A 21,935-nucleotide genomic window follows, 5' to 3' on the forward strand; every position below is an offset into this window, starting at 1 on the left:
AGGAGTGCGGCAAGGGTGTCCCTTATCACCTTATCTCGTTTAATATCTTCATAGAATTTGCTATTAGAACAATAAAAGAAAAACCAAAGGGATAAATTTTAATGGTAAACAAATTCATAGTATTCACTTTGCAGATGATATTGAATTGATAGCTGATTCAGAGCACAAAATGACTAGGATGCTCGGTATACTAAACAACACGTTAGAGAGGTTCAGGCTAAAAATAAACACAAAGGAAACGAAAGTGATGGTCATTCGAAAGAAGAAGACTGAATTGAAACATACATACATTATCATTATAGACTGTTATGCCTTTCAGCGTTCAGTCTGCAAGCTTCTACTGAATTGAAAACAAACATTAAATTAGGCGGTGAAAAAATAGATCAGGTTAAAGAATTTTGTTATCTGGGTAGTGTTATTATCAATGATAATCAGTACCTGACAGAAGTCAAAAGAAGAAATGCTACGGCAAAACAAGTGTTTCAAAGCAGGAAAAATCTATTGTTAAATAAGCACATAGGAATTGAAACCAGGAATAAATTTGTTAAAACCTTTGTTTGGAGTATGCTAACTGACGGTTGTGAGACCTAGACTTTGGGAAAACAAGCACAGTCAATACTAGAAGCTACAGAAATGTGGTTCTGGAGAAGACTGACAGGGATGAGTTGGACAGAAAGGAAAAATAATATCCAAATCTTGAATGATGTTAATGGGAAACGGACCTTAATTTATTCAATAGAGCAGAGGAAAGCTAAATTTCTTGCACACGTCCTACAACATGACACCTTTCGAAGGAAATGTCCTAGGGAAGAAGTCGAGATGAGAACCACATCTCTCATACCTTAGGAACATAATCACTCAGCTGGGTTTTGCTTCCTATGTCATGATGTAAAGGACTGCTGAATACCGTGGGATGTGGCTGCAGTGACAAGGCTTAGCCTTTAGATAATGGATGAATGGATGGACGGACGGACGGATCTTTATCTGACCGTGTAATAATTATGAGGGGAATTCCTCAAGGCAGCATTATTGGACCTTTATGTTTTCTTTATATATAAATGATATGAGTAAAGAGAGATGTGGCTTTTTGCGAATGATGTTATTCTGTATTGAGAAATAAATAAGTTACGAGATTTACAAGATTGTGAGAAACTGAAAATTACCTTGACAATGTTGTAAGATAGACAGTAAACAATGGTATGATGATAAACAAGGTTAAAAGTCAGGTTGTGAATTTCTCAAATAGGAAAAGTCCTCTCCATTTTAATTACTGCATTAATAAGGTGAAAGTTCCTTTTGGGGGATCAGTGTAAGTACCTTGGTGTTTATATAAGGAAAGATCTTCATTGGGTAATCACATAAATGGGATTGTTCATTGCAATCATGTAAGAAAAGGCTATGAAACCAACATATAGGGAATCTGCCACCTGGGTGCCTGCCCTAAATGCAGATCAGGATTGATTGATTGATTGATTGATTGATTGATTGATTGATTGATTGATTGATTGATTGATTGATTGATTTTAACTTGTTAATATTTATGCAAGTATGTATTAATACCACTGTACGTTGTTTATTTAGCTATATACATCAGTGCTGTATTTGGTTTTCGTATATTATCTTCAGCGTGTTTTCATATTCAAACTGTAGTATTATAGTAGTAAGTCAATGTTCTTCATTCTGTTTTTGTTTTTTTTTTTTTTTTTTTTTTTTCTTATTTATATTTATTAACCCTTTCCGGCCCTTAGCTCCCGAAAGCGCCCGACTGTTCATTTAGCCTTCCAGTCCTTAGCGCCCGAAAGCGCCCGGCTGCATTATCTGCATTCGTCTGCGATCTGTGCGATAGTTTTTTTATTTTTTGTATCAGTGAAGTGTTTATAAGGCATTTATGAACACGCAGTGCAATCTACAAGACTTAGAGAATAAAGGAAGAGAGATAATCTGTCTTGACATTGTCTAGGCAACGGTCTTGGACTTCCGCGAGCGCGGGTCAGCTGTTTCGTGGGCGAAAAAAGTGACACAGAATCCTTGAGTAGGGGTGCAGGTGAATTTTTAATGAGTGAATAATGTATTAACGAAGATAATTTTAGTGATAACAGTGATATGAATGAAAACGAATATCGATAAATCGGACCTGATGGCGATGCCACGGCAATTCAGGTAACAAATATTACGTTTCGTTACTCCGAATGATTAAATGGATGATGTTGAACCTGCGCATAATTCGGAAAGAGTATTAGGGGAAAGAGATTGTTTTTACGTATGTTAGGAGGAGAAAAACTATTCAGTGACATAGCCTATTGCACATATAACAATGCAGCCTTCAAACAGTCGCATTCCGGTAAGATAAAAACAGAATGGGAAGACCCTCGCCCAGATAAAATAAAGTCATATATACATGGGCATCATTCCACTTCCAAAATCACGTGATTATTGGTTTTTAGGGATTCAGACAACATGGGAATGTGACAAATGCAGACTGTCTCTGTGTCGAGTATCACGAGGAGGGGGGGGGGGGGGAACACAATATGACTCAATAAACAGAGAAATGGATGTGATGGTATATTTTCTAATGTTATTGAAAATTTGAATTCATTCTGATCAATAGTTTTTACTGTATATAACTTTTTATGAAACAATACGGTTTGTTTCAGTTTTTGCTAAATAATAGGTTGAAACCTGGGGATAAGCGGAGTGAAAATGCGGGCGGGAAAGGGTTAATATACATTGAAAATGTTTGTACAGAGAGATCAGAAATATAAGTAAAACCCTCAATAATTTTTGCATATGACAGATATTGTGTACCTGTTCACAGTAGCGGCGACTAAGGGGGGTGAGGGAGGGCAGTTGCCCCCCCCCCCACTTTGTAGAGAAAACATTACATTTTTATTCCATTTTAGCTTGCTTAAACTAGGAATTATAGGAATGATTAAAAAACAGTTTGTGCAAATTTTTAATTATCAACAAAATTATTATCGAAAATACGCCTAAAGTGTCGTTCGTCGCTGTTAACCGATCTGCATAGCGCTACAGCAAGTAGTGGAGACTTCGCAAATGCTATGAGGAAGGGTAACAGGGGTATATTTTTTGCCAAGGTCATGGACACTGAGGTCTGATTCACCTGCTTGTCACGTGCATTCGTCAGTCTGGCAGTCTCTTTAATATAGTCTGTTAGTTTCTTAGAGTGTAGTCAAATACTAAATGATTTTTTAAATTTTATAATCACACCGTACTTCTATTGAATTGTAATATGTGTGCAATATTGTGTCTTTGGTGAAAGTATAGTATTGAATGAAAATCTCAACAAAAAAAAACCTATTATTGCCGCACTTAAGTTAGTAAACTGACAACCTTTTTCCTTTATGTCAAAATTCGCTCAAAGACCATAAAAAATTTACCATTTTGTAGCTTTTTGGTTCAGTTTGATGTGTATAACATCCGCCCGCCCGCTATACCCCACAACCTGGCTACTTTCTGTTGTCTGCGTATTTTTTTGCCCTCCACTTCTAACCCCCAATTGCCGCTACTGCCTGTTCATATAACAAATAATATTGTTTATTAATATTTTTATTGGTAACAAATACATTGCATTTGGGAAGTATCCCAGTGGGAATGGTCACTTACAGTAGCGTGATAATAAAGTAAAGCTTAAACATAATTACCCAACAACAACAAATGTTACAAGCAATATTAATAGTTTGACATTCTAAATCCAGCATCATCATATACAAATTCACACACAACTTAAGCATTTTCCAGTGCTTAACACTACGGCTTATAATAGGGTACTCTAGGTTGAGCTTACTACTAGCTTAACATTACAAGTGATAATAAAGCAAAAATCTTAGGTAATTACATAACAACAACAACAACAACAACGACATGAGTACATCAAGCAATTCCATGGAAAGAGAATATTACAACAAACACTACTAGTTTAACATTCTAAATCAAGCAGAAAATCAAAATTCAGTGTCCGTCATTTACAACTTTTACTTTACACTTTACACTAGCACTAATGATCTTCTTAAATGGCTTGATACCAAAAGGGAATCTATCAAAGACCACTGCAGGTAATTTATTCCTGTCCCTTATGGACCTGTTTATGAAGGAGAAGTTGCCCACATCCATAAGCTGGTTCCCGGCCCCAATTTTATGCTGGTGATCATTTCTCGACAAGTACAAGGGAGGTTCCAACCTATTCCTAATACTAGTCCAGGCAGCCCTTCCCGTGTAGCTCTTATAAAGACCACAGAGGTGAGCTCTAGTTCTTCTAGATTCAAGACTTTCCAAATTAATGGTATTCCTCCTATTCCTGTTTACAAAATGCATCGCTCTTCTTTGAACTTTTTCTAGGGAATTTATTAAAGCTACCCTGTACGGATCCCAGCATACAGATCCATCTTCAAGAACTGGTCTTACCAAACATTTATAAGCTTTACTTTCGGCACCAGAATTAGCTTTCTTGAGATTCAACATAATAAAATGTAACAATCTGCAGGATTTCTTAACTACATTTTTCACTTGCTCTGACCAGTTAAAGTCTTTCCTAATAGTAACACCTAAGTACTTACAACTATCAACTTCAACAACACTTCTGCCCCCCAAGTTCATAACCCCTCTTTCCTGTATTCTTTTTTTTACTGCAACACAATTTCTTGCTTCTTTCCGCTGTGGATTTACATTCAATTTCCATGTGCCAATTTTTCAATCATATTGAAATCCTGTTGAAGCAATAGTTCGTCCTCCTCCATCTTTATCTCCTAGTATATGATGCAATCATCTGCAAAGAGGCGCACTTCTAATTTCATTGAATCAGACATATCATTCATGAAAAGTATGAAAAGAATTGGCCCAATAACCCTACCCTGAACCACACCAGACGTAACGTTGATTAGAGAAGATAGCGTTTCTCCCACGTGCACCCTCTGAGATCTTCCATTGAGGAGTTCTCATATCCATTTCACCACTCTGATGTCAATGTCCGTACGCGCTAACTTGTTAAGGAGGATGTCATGTGACACAAGATCAAATGCCTTAGCAAATTCAATTACTACTACATCAATCCTTGACCTATTATTGGGCTTATGCGATATATCTTGACATGCGGAACAGAGCTGGCTTTTGCAGGAGGAGCCTTCCCTCCCTGAACCCATGGTGCCCCTTAAATATTATTCCAGAAGAGTCCCATTTTAACCTCAAATAATCTACTATTAATTGCTCCATTTGTTTGCATACGATTGACGTCAGACTTACCGGTCTGTGGTTGTTCAAGTCGCTCTTGTCACCCATAGGAACTACAATGGCTGATTTCCAATCTTCTGGAACCTTCATATTGTTCAGTGATATATTAAAGTTTCTTATTAAGTAAGTTAGGATCGATCCACCTCCAAGTTTAAATGCCTCTCTGGAAATAAAATCTGGTCCACAAGATTTATTTTATCAGAGTTTCAAAAGACCGTTACGCAATAATGAATCTTTAATTTGGAAATCGTTATTAGTTTTCGGAAAATTGTCCCTGAATGACTGTGCCACCAGATTGAAAACCTTTCCGTAGTGCTTATTTAATGCTTCCGCTTTATCTATATCTGTTGTCTCCAATAATTCCCCTCCTATACAAAGAGAAGGAATTGATTTGTTCTCTCCCTTCAGTCTTCGTGTATATATATATATATATATATATTTTTTTTAAAGGGTTCCAGGAATTTCGATTTTTGTTTAGGATTTGGTCAGGATATTTCTCTTCACCCACTTCCTTTTCTGCTAGCAAAAGCTTCACCAAACTTCTATACTCAACTTTGTACGCATCATTATTATTTCCTCTGTTGAACGCTCTCGTAGTATTATGTTTGAGATACCTAATAGTCGCGGTGTAGTACTACAGATCTGAATTTTCCCTAATTATCTTTTTGGGAACAAATTTATTCAGTCCAGTATTTAACATGTTTTTGAAATTCTCCCAAGTTTCATCCATCCCTTGCCCTCCTTTAACCAATTAGTAGAGCAGAACTTCAAATAGTTTTGAAAACCTACAGAATCTCCCCTCATATAACACAAAATAGTCTTAAAATTTCTCACATACCTCGTATTACAAGTTCCCCAAGAGAGATTGAGTACCACTGCATTGTGGTCACTAATCCCCTGAATTATGTCACAAGATATATGTCGTCCGGTCTGACTAGAAAAACATCTAAAAGTGCTCGTTTATGTGTGTTCTTTGTAAAAACTTGGGAAAAGCCATTATTCCACACTAATAAATTAACTGCTTCCTGCGATAGGCCCGTCGTAGTTGACCCAGCCCAGTTTACTGACAGTAGATTTAGATCCCCTGCAATTATAGTTCTTTTCCCGTAGCACATGTCAATTCTAAAAGACGAGTAATCATGCTATTTTTTTTTTTTTTGCTAGGGGCTTTACGTCGCGCCGACACAGATAGGTCTTATGGCGACGAGAGTAATCATGCTTAAACCTGATTTCGGTGGGCGATAAGCTCCAATAATGACTATATTTTGTTTACTGGGTGCATTATTTACCTCTACCCTAATTATTTTTTTTGCAGTCATTGAGAACCCGTTTTAATGTACTGCTTAGCTTTGATCTAACACAAATGAAAATTCGACCGTCTATCCCGTCTAAACGTTAGAAATTTTGACCTGAATATTTCTGAATTATATATAATATCTGATAACCAACCCCCATTTCTACAATTATATCAGGGTCACTCGCATCAACTAAGTTTTTGAATTTTGCTGTTTTATTACCAATACTTCTGCAATTTACCTGCAACAATCTAAGAAACTTACCCGATCCGGTGTCATTATCTATCACTATATGCTGTTGGTGGCCTCCTTGTTGCTGTAGCTGCATCAAAATACATTTTGCCTGATGGAGGGTTAAACAAACAATTATCTAGAATTCTGAGGTTATGAAGCTACAATACTTCTCTCAAACTATAAATACAATGATTTTGTAACCCCCTTGTTTTTTTTCAGGCTGGTTCTTCTAAAGAGTCATCAGAAGCATTAAATATTGTGGAACAGCAGCAGAAAAAGTACAATGGCAAGGAACTCGGGGGACTTGAGCAGGTCAATTTGAACCTTAATACTGTAAAGATAATCATGAAGGCCCACACTCTTGTCCCCACAGCCATATTCTGGGAAAGTATAGAAAATAAAATATCTTCTCTATTGGAAGAGCTGAAGAGTGCTGGTATATAGGGCTTAAAAATTTGTGATTCAATTACCTTGCATAAATAAACAAGTTATTAAAAGTTGACCATTCTTATTTTGATCTCTGCCCATGTCTTCTTCCTGGCCTTTTCCCCAGTTTTATTGGGGTGAGCATGAGAGGTGAATTTGGCCATGTTTTACAGCCAGATGCCCTTCCTGACTCCAATCCTACATCATAGAGGATGTATTCACTATAGCATGCTTCTCTGGTGGTTGGTAATTTGGTGTGGTGTGTGTAGTTGAAGAGGAGAGAAGTATAAAAAGCTAACTTCAGTGGATATAGGATGAGTCCATAAAGTTCTTTGCGTATGAAGTACGTACATACAACATTTCTTTCTTTTTTTTTTTTTTTAGTCACAGCTTTATAAATTATGAGTGATTTAAATTTGTTTTAAAAAGTATAGGAAAATGTAAGTAAGTGAGTAAGTAAGTAAGTAAGAAAGTAAGTAAATCATTTTTATTGGTGGCGAGTTAGGGCTCAAGGCCTTCTCTAACAATTAACCACAACATTTAAAAAATTATGTAACAGAAATGGACAAGCAATTACAACAAATCATAAAAAATAATATAGTAGTACTAATGACAAATATGGAGATAGTAACAATGAAAATAATTATAGAATGTTCAATATCACAATATAAATGAAAAGTTAATTATAAAACTCACAGTAATAATAATAATAAAAGAAGGAAATTCGGTAAAAACCTGTAACTAGCAAATACATTTCTAATTTTTATGAAAATATGCTCATTCACACTTCACTTATTAAACAAGTCAGCCAGAAGCATTCAGCAAGTGATTTCAGCAATCTATCTTAAATCTCCTACGAGAACACAAATCTCTGATGTTAGCAGGGAGGGTATTCCACAGCCTAGCAGCAGTGATGACAAGGAAGCAGTTGTAAGCCCTGGAGTGACTGAGAGATATAGTTAAAGAGGAGCCAGATCATGTATCGTGGCTATGGTAGGAGGAGAGATAATTAAAGTTTGATAAAGGGTAATTCAGTACATCTGAGTTTAGAACTCCATGCAGAAGGGATAACATGTGGAGACTGCGACACTCGTACACACAAAGCCATGCCAATTGCCTATAATATGGTGAGATGTGAGAATCATATCGCACTTTAAATATAAATCTAATACAGATGTTGAAACCCCATTCGAGCATATTATTACTGTCTACCTGGGAAAACCCACAAATACAAAGAACCATTGCAAACCATATAAGAACATCAAAAGGCTCAGTGTTCAGGATAATAAGGCAACATAAAACACTTGAATGTCTTGGAAGAGCAGCATATCAATAAACAGTTCACCAATGCAAGATAATTGCATGAAAACCACCTGTCAGATAAGTGGTAATGGGAAGTTACCTTGGATGAGGCGTGGGTGTGCTTGGATGATACAAACAGACCCTGGGCCATTTACTATCATCTGATAGGTCAAACGGGGTGTTCCAACTTAATTTGGAAGAACAAAGAAAAGTTCTCCAAGGGGATTGCTGCAGCTACTATGCCAGAGGACAACTCAAGATTTACAGAGTTGCAAGTAATGTGAAAATAATAATAATGATATAGACTCCATAAAGATGAAGACATTCCTAGTTTGTGTGCTGACAACAGCTCAAAAGTATGGATCCACATGGATACGGCATCCAGACACACTGCCAGATCCTCCCTCACCTTTTATCAAGACCATGCTTCTATATGTTCCATCACCACTGAAGATCTCTGGAAAGCCTGCCATGAGGTTTGGCATAATTTTCCACTTCATGTCTTGCAATCCTTCTGCAGTGGAAATCGTGATGTTTGCAATAGTCCAGGTCCATGGACATCACACTAAACACTATCAATGGTATAGATGTTGATTCCCATAGGGAATCTGAAATATTTGTCCTGAATGAGTAAATTTATAATACCAATATCATGAGACAAAGTCTCTCATAGTGCATTGGCACTGCCAGTGGCTCCAAGGAGCCTATGCAGTGGCCTCCATGGTATGCACTAGCCAGCGTCTTGGTAGGTGTGCTAGGTACCAACTGATGAGCCAAACCTAGACACTGGGGCAAAACGCTGGCAACCAGGAATGAGTTAGCTGGAAAATGTATAATGTCCAATAATGGTCCATTAATATTGGTATAATAAATTTACTCATTCAGGACAAAGATTTCAGATTCCCTATGGGAATCAACATCTATATTATCTGATGGCCAAGCAGGCAGCAAATTTTGGTAATGAGACAAAGTCTCTCAGAGTGCATTGGCACTGCCGGTGGTTCCAAGTAGCCTACGCAGTGGCCTCCACGGTATGCACTAGCCAGTGTCTTGGTAGGTGTGCTAGGTACCAACTGATGAGCCCAACCTAGCACACGGGGGCAAAATGCTGGCAACCAGGAATGTATTAGCTGGAAAATTTATAATGTCCAATAACGGACCATTTATATTGGTACTATCAGTGCTGACAAAAGGAAATCTTGTTCTGAAAAATAGTAAGAAAAACATCCATGTTTAAATCGGACAACCCTTTGTATACCATGTTCATGTTCCTATCTCTTTCCTAGCTAATTTATACAAGAAATGTTTACAAACTCATTAATGAATCATTAATGAACAAGGGGAGTGTGTATGCGAGTATCTTCAAAAGGCAGAAGTATTCATTCAGCAGTATGTAAAGATTATTGATTACAAGGATAATGTCCAGATGGAAGAGGTGACTAATACTAAAGAAGTATTAAAATTTACCTATGATAACGACATTCACAATAAGATACAAAAGTTGAAAACTAGAAAAGCAGCTGGAATTGATAAGATTTTTGGGGATATACTAAATACAATGGCTTGGGATATAGTACCATATATGAAGTACTTCTTTGATTATTGTTTGCATGAAGGAGCTATACCAAATGAATGGAGAGTTGCTATAGTAGCCCCTGTGTATAAAGGGAAAGGTGATATACATAAAGCTGAAAATTGCAAGCCAGTAAGTTTGACATGCATTGCATGTAAGCTTTGGGAAAGCATTCTTTCTGATTATATTAGACTTGTTTGTGAATTTATTAACTGGTTCGATAGAAGGCAGTTCGGGTTTAGGAAAGGTTATTCCACTGAAGCTCAGCTTGTAGGATTCCAGCAAGATATAGCAGATATCTTGGATTCAGGAGATCAAATGGACTGTATCACGATTAATCTATCTAAGGCATTTGATAGGGTAGATCATGGGATACTACTGGCAGAAATGAGTGCAATTGGACTAGACAAAAGAGCGACAGAATGTGTGGCTATATTTATAGAAAATAGATCTCAGAGAATTAGAGCAGGCGAAGCTTTATCTGACCCTGTAATAATTAAGAGGGGAATTCCTGAAGGCAGGATTATTGGACTTTTATGTTTTCTTATATATATAAATGATATGAGTAAAGAATTGGAATCAGAGATAAGGCTTTTTGCAGACGATGTTATTCTGTATAGAGTAATAAATAAGTTACAAGATTGTGATAAACTGCAAAATGACCTTGATAATATTGTGAGATGGACAGTAGGGTGGGCCAAAAATATTTGAATCCTTTTTTTTAAGTCGTACTTCCGCAGAAAAGTTGCGAATCGGGGAGAATAAAACATGGTAAAAAAAATATCGGTTCATTGCTTCCGATCACGCACGTGCTCTAAAGTTTGCCGAAATTCGGAAAAATGTATTTTTTTACGATAATTTTCTATCTTAACTTGTCAATATTTAAATGTAGTAGCTCTAGTCGACTCTTACTCAAACTAAAGAAAAAAGAATGGTTCAAATTGGTTAAGGTCTTTCGCTCACGCAACAACCGTCAAATCTAACAAATTCCCACACTCGCCGTAACTCGCTCGGGTCAAAGACCCTGACGCTCTGCCCACCTACGACTCTCGCCACCACACTGCACTATTGTTGTGTCAGTCTGCACTTATTCCTCGTGTTTGATGTGTGTTTCATTCACCCTTCCAGTTACTATTGTGGCATTTGCATTTACTGTATTTCAATGTCAGTTTTGTGTTATGCCATTTTTGTGTAACTTCGTAACTTAACGGTGATATACTATGGCTGTACCCAAGAAAATCATCACAGGACAGGTATTTGATTGCCCTACATTTGGTGCAATGAAAGACTTTTCATCAAACAAGCTTCCTATTGGTGAGGACGTGATTCGGTGTTGTTCACAGGAGATATACCACTTGGCGCTTAAAGTTAATAATAAGGGCGTCAGTTTTTCACTCGTTGCCAGTACAGTAGCTAACAAAATAATTGGTTTGTATCAGAAAGCATCCATCCCAACGGTTACAGATAAGAGAATTGTTAAACTTATAAATGTGTTGCATGATAAATATTACAGCATTCGAAAATCATATACACGGGATAAAAACAAAGATTCGTTTAAGCAGAAATTTCAGGAAGAATGCTCATTGCTTTTTGACATAGTGGCTTGCAAATGCACCCTCGTTGTTAACTGCATTTGTAACAGAACCCCTGATTTATGTAAATGCGATATAACTATCAACTGTGTTTGTGCAAAATCAAATAAAATACCTGCTGTTGCGCTAAGATTTGTTTACTTATTATGAGCACATGGAGTAGGCAAAATTGGAGGGTTGGCCGTGTCTGAAACAAAGAAACGTATTAAATCATTTGAAAGGAGATTGCGTGACAGCCATTTAACTTAGGATGATGAATATGAATCTCATCTGAAACCCTTGTGCTCGCATTAAATGTAAATATTGTTGAAACTGATGATGAAGACCAATATCCTTGTAAAGGTAGCAAAAGTGACCAAGATTTTAAAGTTCCAAAACAGGTTTCTTCTGATAATTTGCCGATGAGAATTCAGCTAAGATCTACTACATTACAGAGCGATCGTTATGGAGTTTCTGATCGTGCTACCACTGCATTCGCATCAAGTGTTTTGCACGATGTTTGATTAATTACCGATTCTGACCAAATAAGAAGAGGAAAACGAAATGTTAGAGCTGAATTGTGCAGTAAATCTGAAGAATTTCCACTACAAGGTCTCTATTTTGATGGGAGGAAGGACGACACGTTAGTGGTAGATCTAACTCATTCGAAAAGGTTCTGTAGAGTAAAAGTGGAAGAGCATTACTCGCTAATTCAAGAACCTGGTTCAGTCTACATCGGCCTTTATACTCCAACTTATGGAAGTTCTGAAGATATTCTCACTTCTATTATTTCTTATCTGTCTGGTCGTGGTATTTCTCTTGAAAAGTTAGTTGTCGTAGGATGTGATGGCACTGCTGTTAATACAGGTTGGAATAATGGTCTGATTCGTCAAATCAAAATACATTTGGAGAAACCATTACAATGGACAGTTTGCCTTCTCCATTTCAATGAACTGCCATTCTGGCATCTATTTCAATACCTAGACGGTAAATCAACGGGTCCGAAATCATTGAGAGGACCAGTTGGTGAAAAGCTAAATGGCTGCGAAAAACGTCCAGTGATTAGCTTCAAGAGCATTGACTGTCAGATCCCCACAATAAACAGAAGTACAGTATACTAAATAAGGATCAGCAATATCTACTCGATATTTCCATGGCAATAAAGTCGGGAAACTGTAAAGAGGATTTGGCTGTATGATATCCCGGTCCCTTCTCACACTCAAAGTGGTTGACAGCAGCTAATTGAACTCTCAGATTGTACTTAAGTGAAGAAAGTCCAACACATGAACTTCAAGAAATAGTTGTATTTATTTTGAAGTCATACATGCCAATGTAGTTTAGTATCAAAACAAGTAAATACTTTACATAGGCACCAAAACTTGTGTACCAAGGTACCTGCCTGAAAATGTACATAATATTGTCGACCCTGTGATAGAACGAAATGGCTTTTTCGCTCATCCAGAACATTTAATGTTAGCCATGATATAGAATAATACAAAACACGTATGAAAGCTCGGACTTTGACGAATTCTAAAGGCGAGATAGATCGAAAGAGAACAACTATCAGAACATTCTTGCCACCAAAACTCAATTTCAAGACTCAAGACTACTCGGAAATAATTAACTGGATGGATTGTGATTTATCTTCTCCCCCAGTATTAAAAGATATCAGTGACGATGAGATTAAATCCTATATTCAAAGTGACTCAGTCCCTAATTGGGATATAACATTCAAGACATTCCCAGTTCACACACAGGCAGTTCAATGATATGTGAAACTCATGACAGAAGCCTCAAGTTTGCAGAGCTGAGTCTAGGGATGCTTTTATCAGAATGACTGTGCTGTCAAGGTCAACCATGCCTAACTTCACCCATAAATCAGATTTCAAATTACCTTCAGCTAAAAATGAAGTTCAATTGTTCTACATGAGTTTCTTGGACTTACAATTCTTCACACAAACACTTGTTTTTTATATTAAAAAATTGTTTATAAATAATACTCATAGTCTAAAATAATTTCTTGTGGAACATTTCAATCAATCAGTCAGTCAATCAATCAATCAATCAATACTGATCTGCATTTCGGGCAGACGTCCAGGTGGCAGATTCCCTATCTGTTGTTTTCCTAGCCTTTTCTTAAATGATTTCAAAGAAATTGGAAATTTATTGAACATCTCCCTTGGTAAGTTATACCAATCCCTATCTCCCCTTCCTATAAATGAATATTTGCCCCAATTTGTTTTCTTGAATGCCAACTTTATCTTCATATTGTGATCTTTCCTACTTTTAAAGACGCCACTCAAACTTATTCGTCTGCTAATGTCATTCCACGCCATCTCTCCGCTGACAGCTCGGAATATACCACTTATGATATAGATGTTGATTCCCATAGGGAATCCGAAACACCCGTTTCGAATGAGTAAATTTATCTTAAGGTTGTATTCAATAAAGAAAAGAAAAATAAACGTGGAAGTGTTTCTTTCTCCTTGAACTGTGATCTACTTTATTTGCATATAGTTTTTTTAAATCAAGTTTTCATTAACTTTGAAGGAAATGCGCAACCGGGAGATGTTGATGGATTTAAATAATATTCAAACATTATTTTCTGTGGTTCTAATACATAAGAATTACATTTGGGAAGAGGCTAATTTAAAAATGTTTAACAATTATTGTAAAAAAAAAAGGTTTTTTTTCAAATTTCATCAAACTTTACAGCACGTGTGACCAGAAAATATAAACCAATTTTATACGTTTTTTAACCATTTTTATTCTCGTCAGTTTGCAACTTTTTTGCAGTATTACGGTTTGGAAAAAATAATTCAAATTTTTTCGGCCCACCCTAATGGACAGTAGGCAATCGTATGATGATAAATGGGGTTAAAAGTCAGGTTGCGAATATCACAAATAGGATAAGTCCTCTCAGTTTTAATTAACTTACTGCATTGATGGGATGAAAGTTCCTTTTGGGGACCATTGTAAGTACCTAGATGTTAATATAAGGAAAGATCTTCATTGGGGTAATCATATAAATGGGATTGTAAATAAAGGGTACAGATCTCTACACATGGTTATGAGGGTATTTAGGGGTTGTAGTAAGGACGTAAAGGAGAGGGCATATAAGTCTCTGGTGAGACCACAACTGGAGTATGGTTCCAGTGTATGGGACCCTCACTAGGATTACTTGATTCAAGAACTGGAAAAAATCCAAAGAAAAGCAGCTTGATTTGTTCTGGGCGATTTTGGACAAAAGAGTAGCGTTACAAAATTGTTGCAAAGTTTGGGCTGGGAAGACTTGGGAGAAAGGATACAAGCTGCTCGACTAAGTATGTTCCGAGATGGCGTGGGAGTGTCCCTCTCCTTTCCCTGACTACTCACCTTGCCCCACCCCTCTCCCCTTGCCCCGCCTCTCTCCCCTTGCTCCGCCTCTTCCTTTTTCTTTGAATCTCACAAGTGTTAGTATGAGGCACACAACAATAGGCCACGCACCACATGCCTCAACAAGAGGTAAGTCTCATATAATCTATGCCATTTGACTAACACACTCTCTCCTTCAATTCACTAATTTGATCTAATTTCATTTATTCAGGTTAACTTACCGCAGTAAATTGCGAATTTATACCATCCACAAATTAAGAATATGTCAGTTTTAACCATATCTTCATGTTTTGTCCTGACAATGTCCAACAGCATTGCAGCATGATTTTAACAAGCGTATGAGAACATTTTATTTTGTTTATGTTGGTTGATGTGGAAACACCATCCAGCAGTGCTGTGTCAGCTGGTGGTTATTTACAGTGGCGTCCAGAGGCTTGCATACTGCTAACACCACTCAAGTAGATTTGGTGATTAATGATCTGACTACAGAATCTACAGTTACCAGTTCCTGTTTTGCAATTGATATTATAATGATTTGCAGTGATGGAACTAACAATTCTATGAATACACAACCCAGCATGTTCAAACTTTCTTTTTGTGGCAAGAGGTATGATAGGTAATCTTAACTAATTTTGGGTCGCTGAACACGAATCCGTTGTCCGTTTCCACGTCACGTTTTCTCGCAATAGGAATATCAATATAAGAGATAGATCTGAATACGTCACGTTTTCTCGCAATAGGTATATCAATATAAGAGATAGATCTGAATATTGCATATATAAAGTACAAAAATGTTGATAATTTTGGAAATATTTATAATTTTTGTATTATATATATTTTGAAATAGTTGAATATTGTCTTGAATTATTATATACAATGAATAATTATTGCCGGTCTAGAAAGCCAAGAATAACGGCCGAGAGGAATCGTCGTGCTGACCACACGACACCTCGTAATCTGCAGGCCTTCGAGCTGAGCAGCGGTCGCTTGGTAGGCCAAGGTCCTTCAAGGGCTGTAGTGCCATGGGGTTTGGTTTTGGAATAATTATTGAGTATAAAATTACAATGAAGTACTTAGCATTTATTGTAATATAATACTGATTTACATAAAAACACATAAACAAATAACTCTGAGGCAATGAAAGCAATTTATGTTGACAATTAAACATGATTTACAAGCAAACAGTGTAACTTTTATTCAGTAGCTTTATGAATTCATAAATGTGAACAAAATAAACGTTAACAGTCCTAGATGTCCCCTTGGAATGAACGCTCGGCTGCCCACCATCTGACTGCATCAAGTTTGTCTTCTCTTTTCAAACACCAACAGTAGTCGGCCATCATTGGTTCATCCCACCTCCCCTGGTATCTTCTTTCTGCCTCCTTGATGTCTTAGTGGAACCTCTCTCCCATCTCTTCCCTAACAGCCCCAAGATTTTCCGGAAAGTTATCGAGATGAGAATGAAGGAAGTGCAATTTCAGACTCATTCTACATCCCAACTCTTTCATATCATCCAACATCTTTTTCACTATTGTTTTGTATTGTTCATCCTTTACAGTTCTTAGGAACTTCGTTATGATGTCTCTTATTGAATTTCATGCAGCAAGTTCCACAGCATTCATTATCTTTTCAAAGTTTCTGTCTTTCAGAAGCTTTCTAATTTGTGGTCCATTAAAAATGCCTTCCCTGACTTTTGCATCAGACAAATGTGGAAATTTGCTTGCAATATACTTGAAACAGGGACTACTTTTGTCCAAGGCCTTAACGAACTGCTTCATGATTCCCAGTTTGATGTTTAGCGGTGGCAAAATAATTTTTTGTGGGTCAACTAAGGCAGCATTTTTCACACCAGGTGTCAAAACTTGTCTCTTGGGCCAGGAAGGTGTAGACCAGTGTATGTTCCTAGCTCTGCTGTCCCATTCACATAAATAACAAGGAAATTTAGTGTAGCCTGCTTGTTGTCCTAATAGAATACCACACACCTTCAAGTCACTACACACATCCCACTGGTGCTCTTGATATTTGATTTTATCTAAAACAGTTTGCATTTTGATATAATTTTCTTTTAGTGAAACAGAATATGCCGCAGGAATCGAAGCTAGAATGTTTCTGTTATGAAGTAGTACAGCCTTTAAGCTCCTCTTAGAGGAATCCACAAACAATCTCTATTCTTCAGGATTGTAATCTCTCCCTAGCTGTTCTATCAATCCTGGAATGTCACAGCAGTAGGTCAGATCATCTTCCTTCTTGAAATACTTCCTGAACTCCTTATCTCTATGTCTATACCAAGAAAAGGTAGTTCTAGGCACAAGAAGGTTTTTTTCTTTCAATCGTGACCCTAGCAGTTCACTTTTTTCCTTTGTGAGACCAAGGTTTCGTATTAGATCACTCAACTCCGACTGTTAAAACAATTGTGGACCTACTGCATCTGCGGCAGGTGAAAAATCCATATCAACTTGCTCATTATCAGAATTTGAGGAACAGTCAGAGTCAGGTAAACTGGTAGGTGGGGAAGATATTGGAATTTCCGGTCCGTGAGGAACAGGTCTCATCGCTGACTTTAAATTTGGGTACACAATGCTGTCCTTGTTTCTCTTATTGAATCCCACTACTTTACACGGGCAAAAGTAACAGTCCGTGGTATGGTCCCAGGGCTCGCGCCACACCATTCCTGTCCCAAATGGAAGGGCCTTACGTTTCCCAATGCTCCACTGTTGTAGGTTTTCAAGGCATGTTTTACAAATTATGTGGGGAGCCCACGACTTGTCCAAGTCTCCTAATTTTACCTTAAAATATGCACAATATAAACTTTTCACTGATGCAGTTATTGGCCTACTCTGTCCCTTCATAATATAACACCCACACACGTAACAAAATGAGTCTGGATTATTTACACATCTTCTTCTAATTCCTGACACACTTGCCATTTTCACAACACAACACAGTATAACAAGGTCAGACTTCTGCCTCACTCATGACGCAACTGACTGGCTTCACCGCATTGCCGCTACCATAAGCTAAAAATCAAGTCTGTTATCTGACTAATTCAAAGCAGGGTACATAGTCGGTGGAGGAGGTTTGGATTGACAAACGTACGCAACATTAACAAAGCAAACCACGGCCACTCTAACAACAGCCGATTCGCTGTTATCACAAAACAGCACTGTGCTGCAATGACACATTTTCAGGCAGTAAATGGCAAATAACACGAAAACTAGATATGATACAATAGAACCAATGACATTTCTGAAATCAGGAGACCTTATTTAGTTAAAATCATGTATAAGATGCTTTGCCGTAAAAATCATGCTGGATAGTGATATTAAGGCAAAAAAAGAGTCTGGATGATGAGCATACTCCAGATGCTAAGAATTTAGAGCCTAATTTATTTTTCAATTTTAAACATAGTTCATCCCAGATTTGAATGTCAATTGTGTGTTTGTACTGAACCCATAATTCTAACCCTGCTAAGTATTGCAACTACAAAATACAACTTCAAGTGCAACCATAATTCTTTATTGCAAGCATCTCATCCACCATTGTGGGAGAAGTCACCATGAGAAATAGCCATGGGAGAGAGCGAGCCATCCATTCGGATGGTGTTGGAACACTTCGACTGACCTCACGTAGTTAATATTTAACTTCCACATAACAAACCTTCATTGCAAGAGAATTTGGCAATATCATTAAGCAAGAAATAAATAATTATGAATTGTAAGAAATATTAAATGAAGCTAGAATCCACAGGGTGGAAATGTATGTAATTAAGCCTGGAGAAAAGTTGGCTTCTGTATTGGCAGATTAACGGCACGTGTCAAGGCCACGCTGTTAAAAAGCGCGCAAAGTCGCATGCATGAAATTAATTAATTATGCCCGTTAAAGGCACAGGAAAAATCTGTAAACAACACCATCATGACTTGGAAATTAGGTGGAACTTTTAGGGCGAGTTTCAAAGAAATTGACCCTGTGGTTATGGAATTGTATGATTACACTGACCAAGATAGCATCCCTTGGAAACCTATAAGTATTCCCACCTCTGGACAGTAGACACACTCACTTGTTCGGTCGTCGTGTTAATACAAAACATAGGTCTTGGACTGTTCTTCAAATAAACTTGTTAGTGAATTGAGATAAAATATTTTACCATGTAGTAAAGGTAAAAAGGACATTTCTTAGTTGAATTAGTAACAGAATTCCTGAACTTCTTTCTGCAAATGAAAATCGCAAGTGCATAGCTAGCTTTCATCTAATTATTGTGTGTTTTTGAAACAGTAGAGGAGTGGTAGACTAGCCAGAGATTAGCCTCAAGTTTGATATCTCATGAACACCTGGTATAACAAATGGGGTGAGGGCAAGTTGAAGTTCTCACAGACAGTCAGTTTCTTTCCAGCAGACGGTAAATACGTATAGATAGTGGGCCACCAGAATAATCCGTTATTTGTGTGTTTGTACTATTTCCAACGTAGAATCTGTGTAATGTAATTAATGTATAAGAAAGAATATTCTCTGCAAGTATGAGTGGCTAATTCTGAATAAACTGGCTAAGGTGTAGCCAGGAGCCCTAAGATGACACTGTTACAAGATCTGTCTATTTTTAATATGTTTTGTAGATAGATTGTAAATGCTGGTCCCATTAAATTACTGTGTTGCGTGTATAGATTTATGTATATGATAATGTTCAGGCAAAGTGTCTATTGTTCATGTCAGTGTGCAAAACTCCTAAATACACTTAAAATTTTGTTAAGAAACTGTAAAAAGCAAAGTTTAAATATTGTACTAAAAATCAATGAAATAATGTTCAGGCTGATAAAAGTTACAAATATGATAACGATAAAATAGTTGTGGTGAGCGTGATAAAGTCAAATATCAAATAAATAATAATAATATTCACGTCAGGATAAATTTTAAATGATAAATTATGTAGCCTATTCAACAGTAATGTTGAGTGAGATTTGCGATTTATATCAAAATCCAGTGAAGTCTGATAAAGTTATCAGTTGTTTTTGGGAAACTGAAATTTTGTGATACAGAAAATCACGGTATGTTATTTTTGTTCTGGAGGTCAAAAAAAAATGTAATGAAGTTAATTGAGAGATTCTTATAAAATTGTTTATCATGTGATTACGTATATTTGAAAAGTTTTGAACAGGAAGAAATGGATTGTAATGAAAATGAAATGTTATGGGCATAGTTAGGAAGATGCTAAAGGCAGAGTAAGCCTGTATATTTATGAGTGATGTATAATGAACATGTAGCCGAGGGTAAGAGACTGTGTTTGTCAATGGAGAAGAATTTTGTGATAAGCTGTATGTTAAAATGTGATATTTCTGAGACAGGCTGTATAAGATGACGATGTCCTGTAAGCAATCCAGAAGAGTTGACTAAATAGTGGTCAGAATCTAAGTGAGCGCGTTGTAACGCCTGCTTTTATTTTCAAGTCGCTGTTCTCCCATGGTTACCATTTTTCTACGAGATTGTAGGTCTTGGCAATTAAGTCCAAGTGACGATTGTATGTAGAACCAGCGTAATGCGTTTTTGTGATAGTTGACCTCACAAACAAAGTGCATTCTGACACACGGTCAAGGTGATACTTGATTATTGTAAACTGAATTCAATTCTGTATTTTTACGAGACAAAATTATTATTTTGAATGGAAACATTGCGGGATAGAAAATGGAAGAAAATGGAATGTTATTAGAAGGATAGTCTGGCTTGTGTAGATCGATGGAAAGTTGCTTCACAGGATAGTTCACGACAATACATGTTTGGAACGTCAAGATGAAAGGCCATTTGGAGCCTCACACTAGAGTGATGCTGTGGATTCCGTGATGGTGGTGATTACTGTTTTCAGTGATATTACGTAAAATTAAACTAGTGTTGAATTTATTTTTATTTACCGAACTTCACTGCATGTGTTGAGATTGTATTGAGTCATGGATTAAACTATTTGGACGTGTTGTTTAATTTTGAATTTCATGCGTTATAGGAAGAAATGAACATAGTTATATTTCCAGATTCAAGTTCAGCTGTGACGAGTTTCATTTTATTGTGTTCGAGTTTCAACAAGGATTAAATTTAAATATCCGGGTTTGTGTTTGGAGTTTCGATTTTGCCTGACAGTGTAAATGATGTGTAAATATCCCAAATTTGTCTCAACGATAGATTTAGGATGCTGCATATATTACAATAATTTAAGTATGTGTGGACACTACGTAGGCTCAACAACAGGATTAGGGCGTTGCCTGTTTTTAGTCAAGTCATAGGTTAGTCATTTTGCGAACAGACTTGAATGATGTTAGTGTCTGTAGTAGTGAATACAAATGTGAAGAGTGTTATCAGGTATTATCAAGACCATGTTTCGGCATAATTCTTACCAGCCAGAAGGCGCTCCCATAATATCATTGCATTAGTGGTGGCATGAATGTGAGGGTTGTCCAACATGGAAACCTAGCTAATGGAGATTGATTATTACCACTTGGCCGTGCATCTTCAAGTTCAGTGAACTTTCGTTTTCTATTTTCACTCCCTTTACTTTATGATTTATTTGTTTGGATGTCTGGTATCTTGTGAGAGTGCCGTATATTGACACTTGGCTGATTTATGTGGGATTTACGCTACGAATGCAGTTTTGATTCGTCAGCTGTTAATATATTTTATTTTCAATTTTCGTTCTTTCACTTTATATTAGGTGAGACACTGGTCTACCGATTACTTCTAGTTTGGTTTAATGGGACAAGTGTAGGTAGACAGATTTGTAATGGTAGTCGTAGTTATTGAAAACTGGAAAGATTTCTGCCATTTGTTTCTGTAGTGTGGACTTGTAATTTAACAAGCTTAACGACATTATTATTTTATGACCTGAAAATTGGTTTAGTAAGAATATTTTCGAGTGACTTATCACTTTTCTTTAACTTC

General features: G+C 36.9%; 1 protein-coding gene across 2 annotated transcripts in view; it reads left to right on the forward strand.

The window, feature by feature from the left end:
- The window catches only part of LOC136875772 (uncharacterized), a 42,953-nt gene extending 35,678 nt beyond the window's left edge, over window positions 1–7,275 (forward strand). For both annotated transcript variants that reach the window (XM_068228129.1, XM_067149361.2), the window contains exon 3: window positions 6,993–7,275. In XM_068228129.1, coding sequence (XP_068084230.1) covers window positions 6,993–7,217 — 225 coding nt within the window. In that variant the 3' untranslated portion in view covers window positions 7,218–7,275. The remainder of the gene's footprint in view (window positions 1–6,992) is intronic.
- Window positions 7,276–21,935: the final 14,660 nt, after the last annotated feature.

This window comes from Anabrus simplex, chromosome 6 (genome assembly GCF_040414725.1).
Source record: "Anabrus simplex isolate iqAnaSimp1 chromosome 6, ASM4041472v1, whole genome shotgun sequence".
Classification (NCBI taxonomy): Eukaryota; Metazoa; Arthropoda; class Insecta; order Orthoptera; family Tettigoniidae; genus Anabrus; species Anabrus simplex.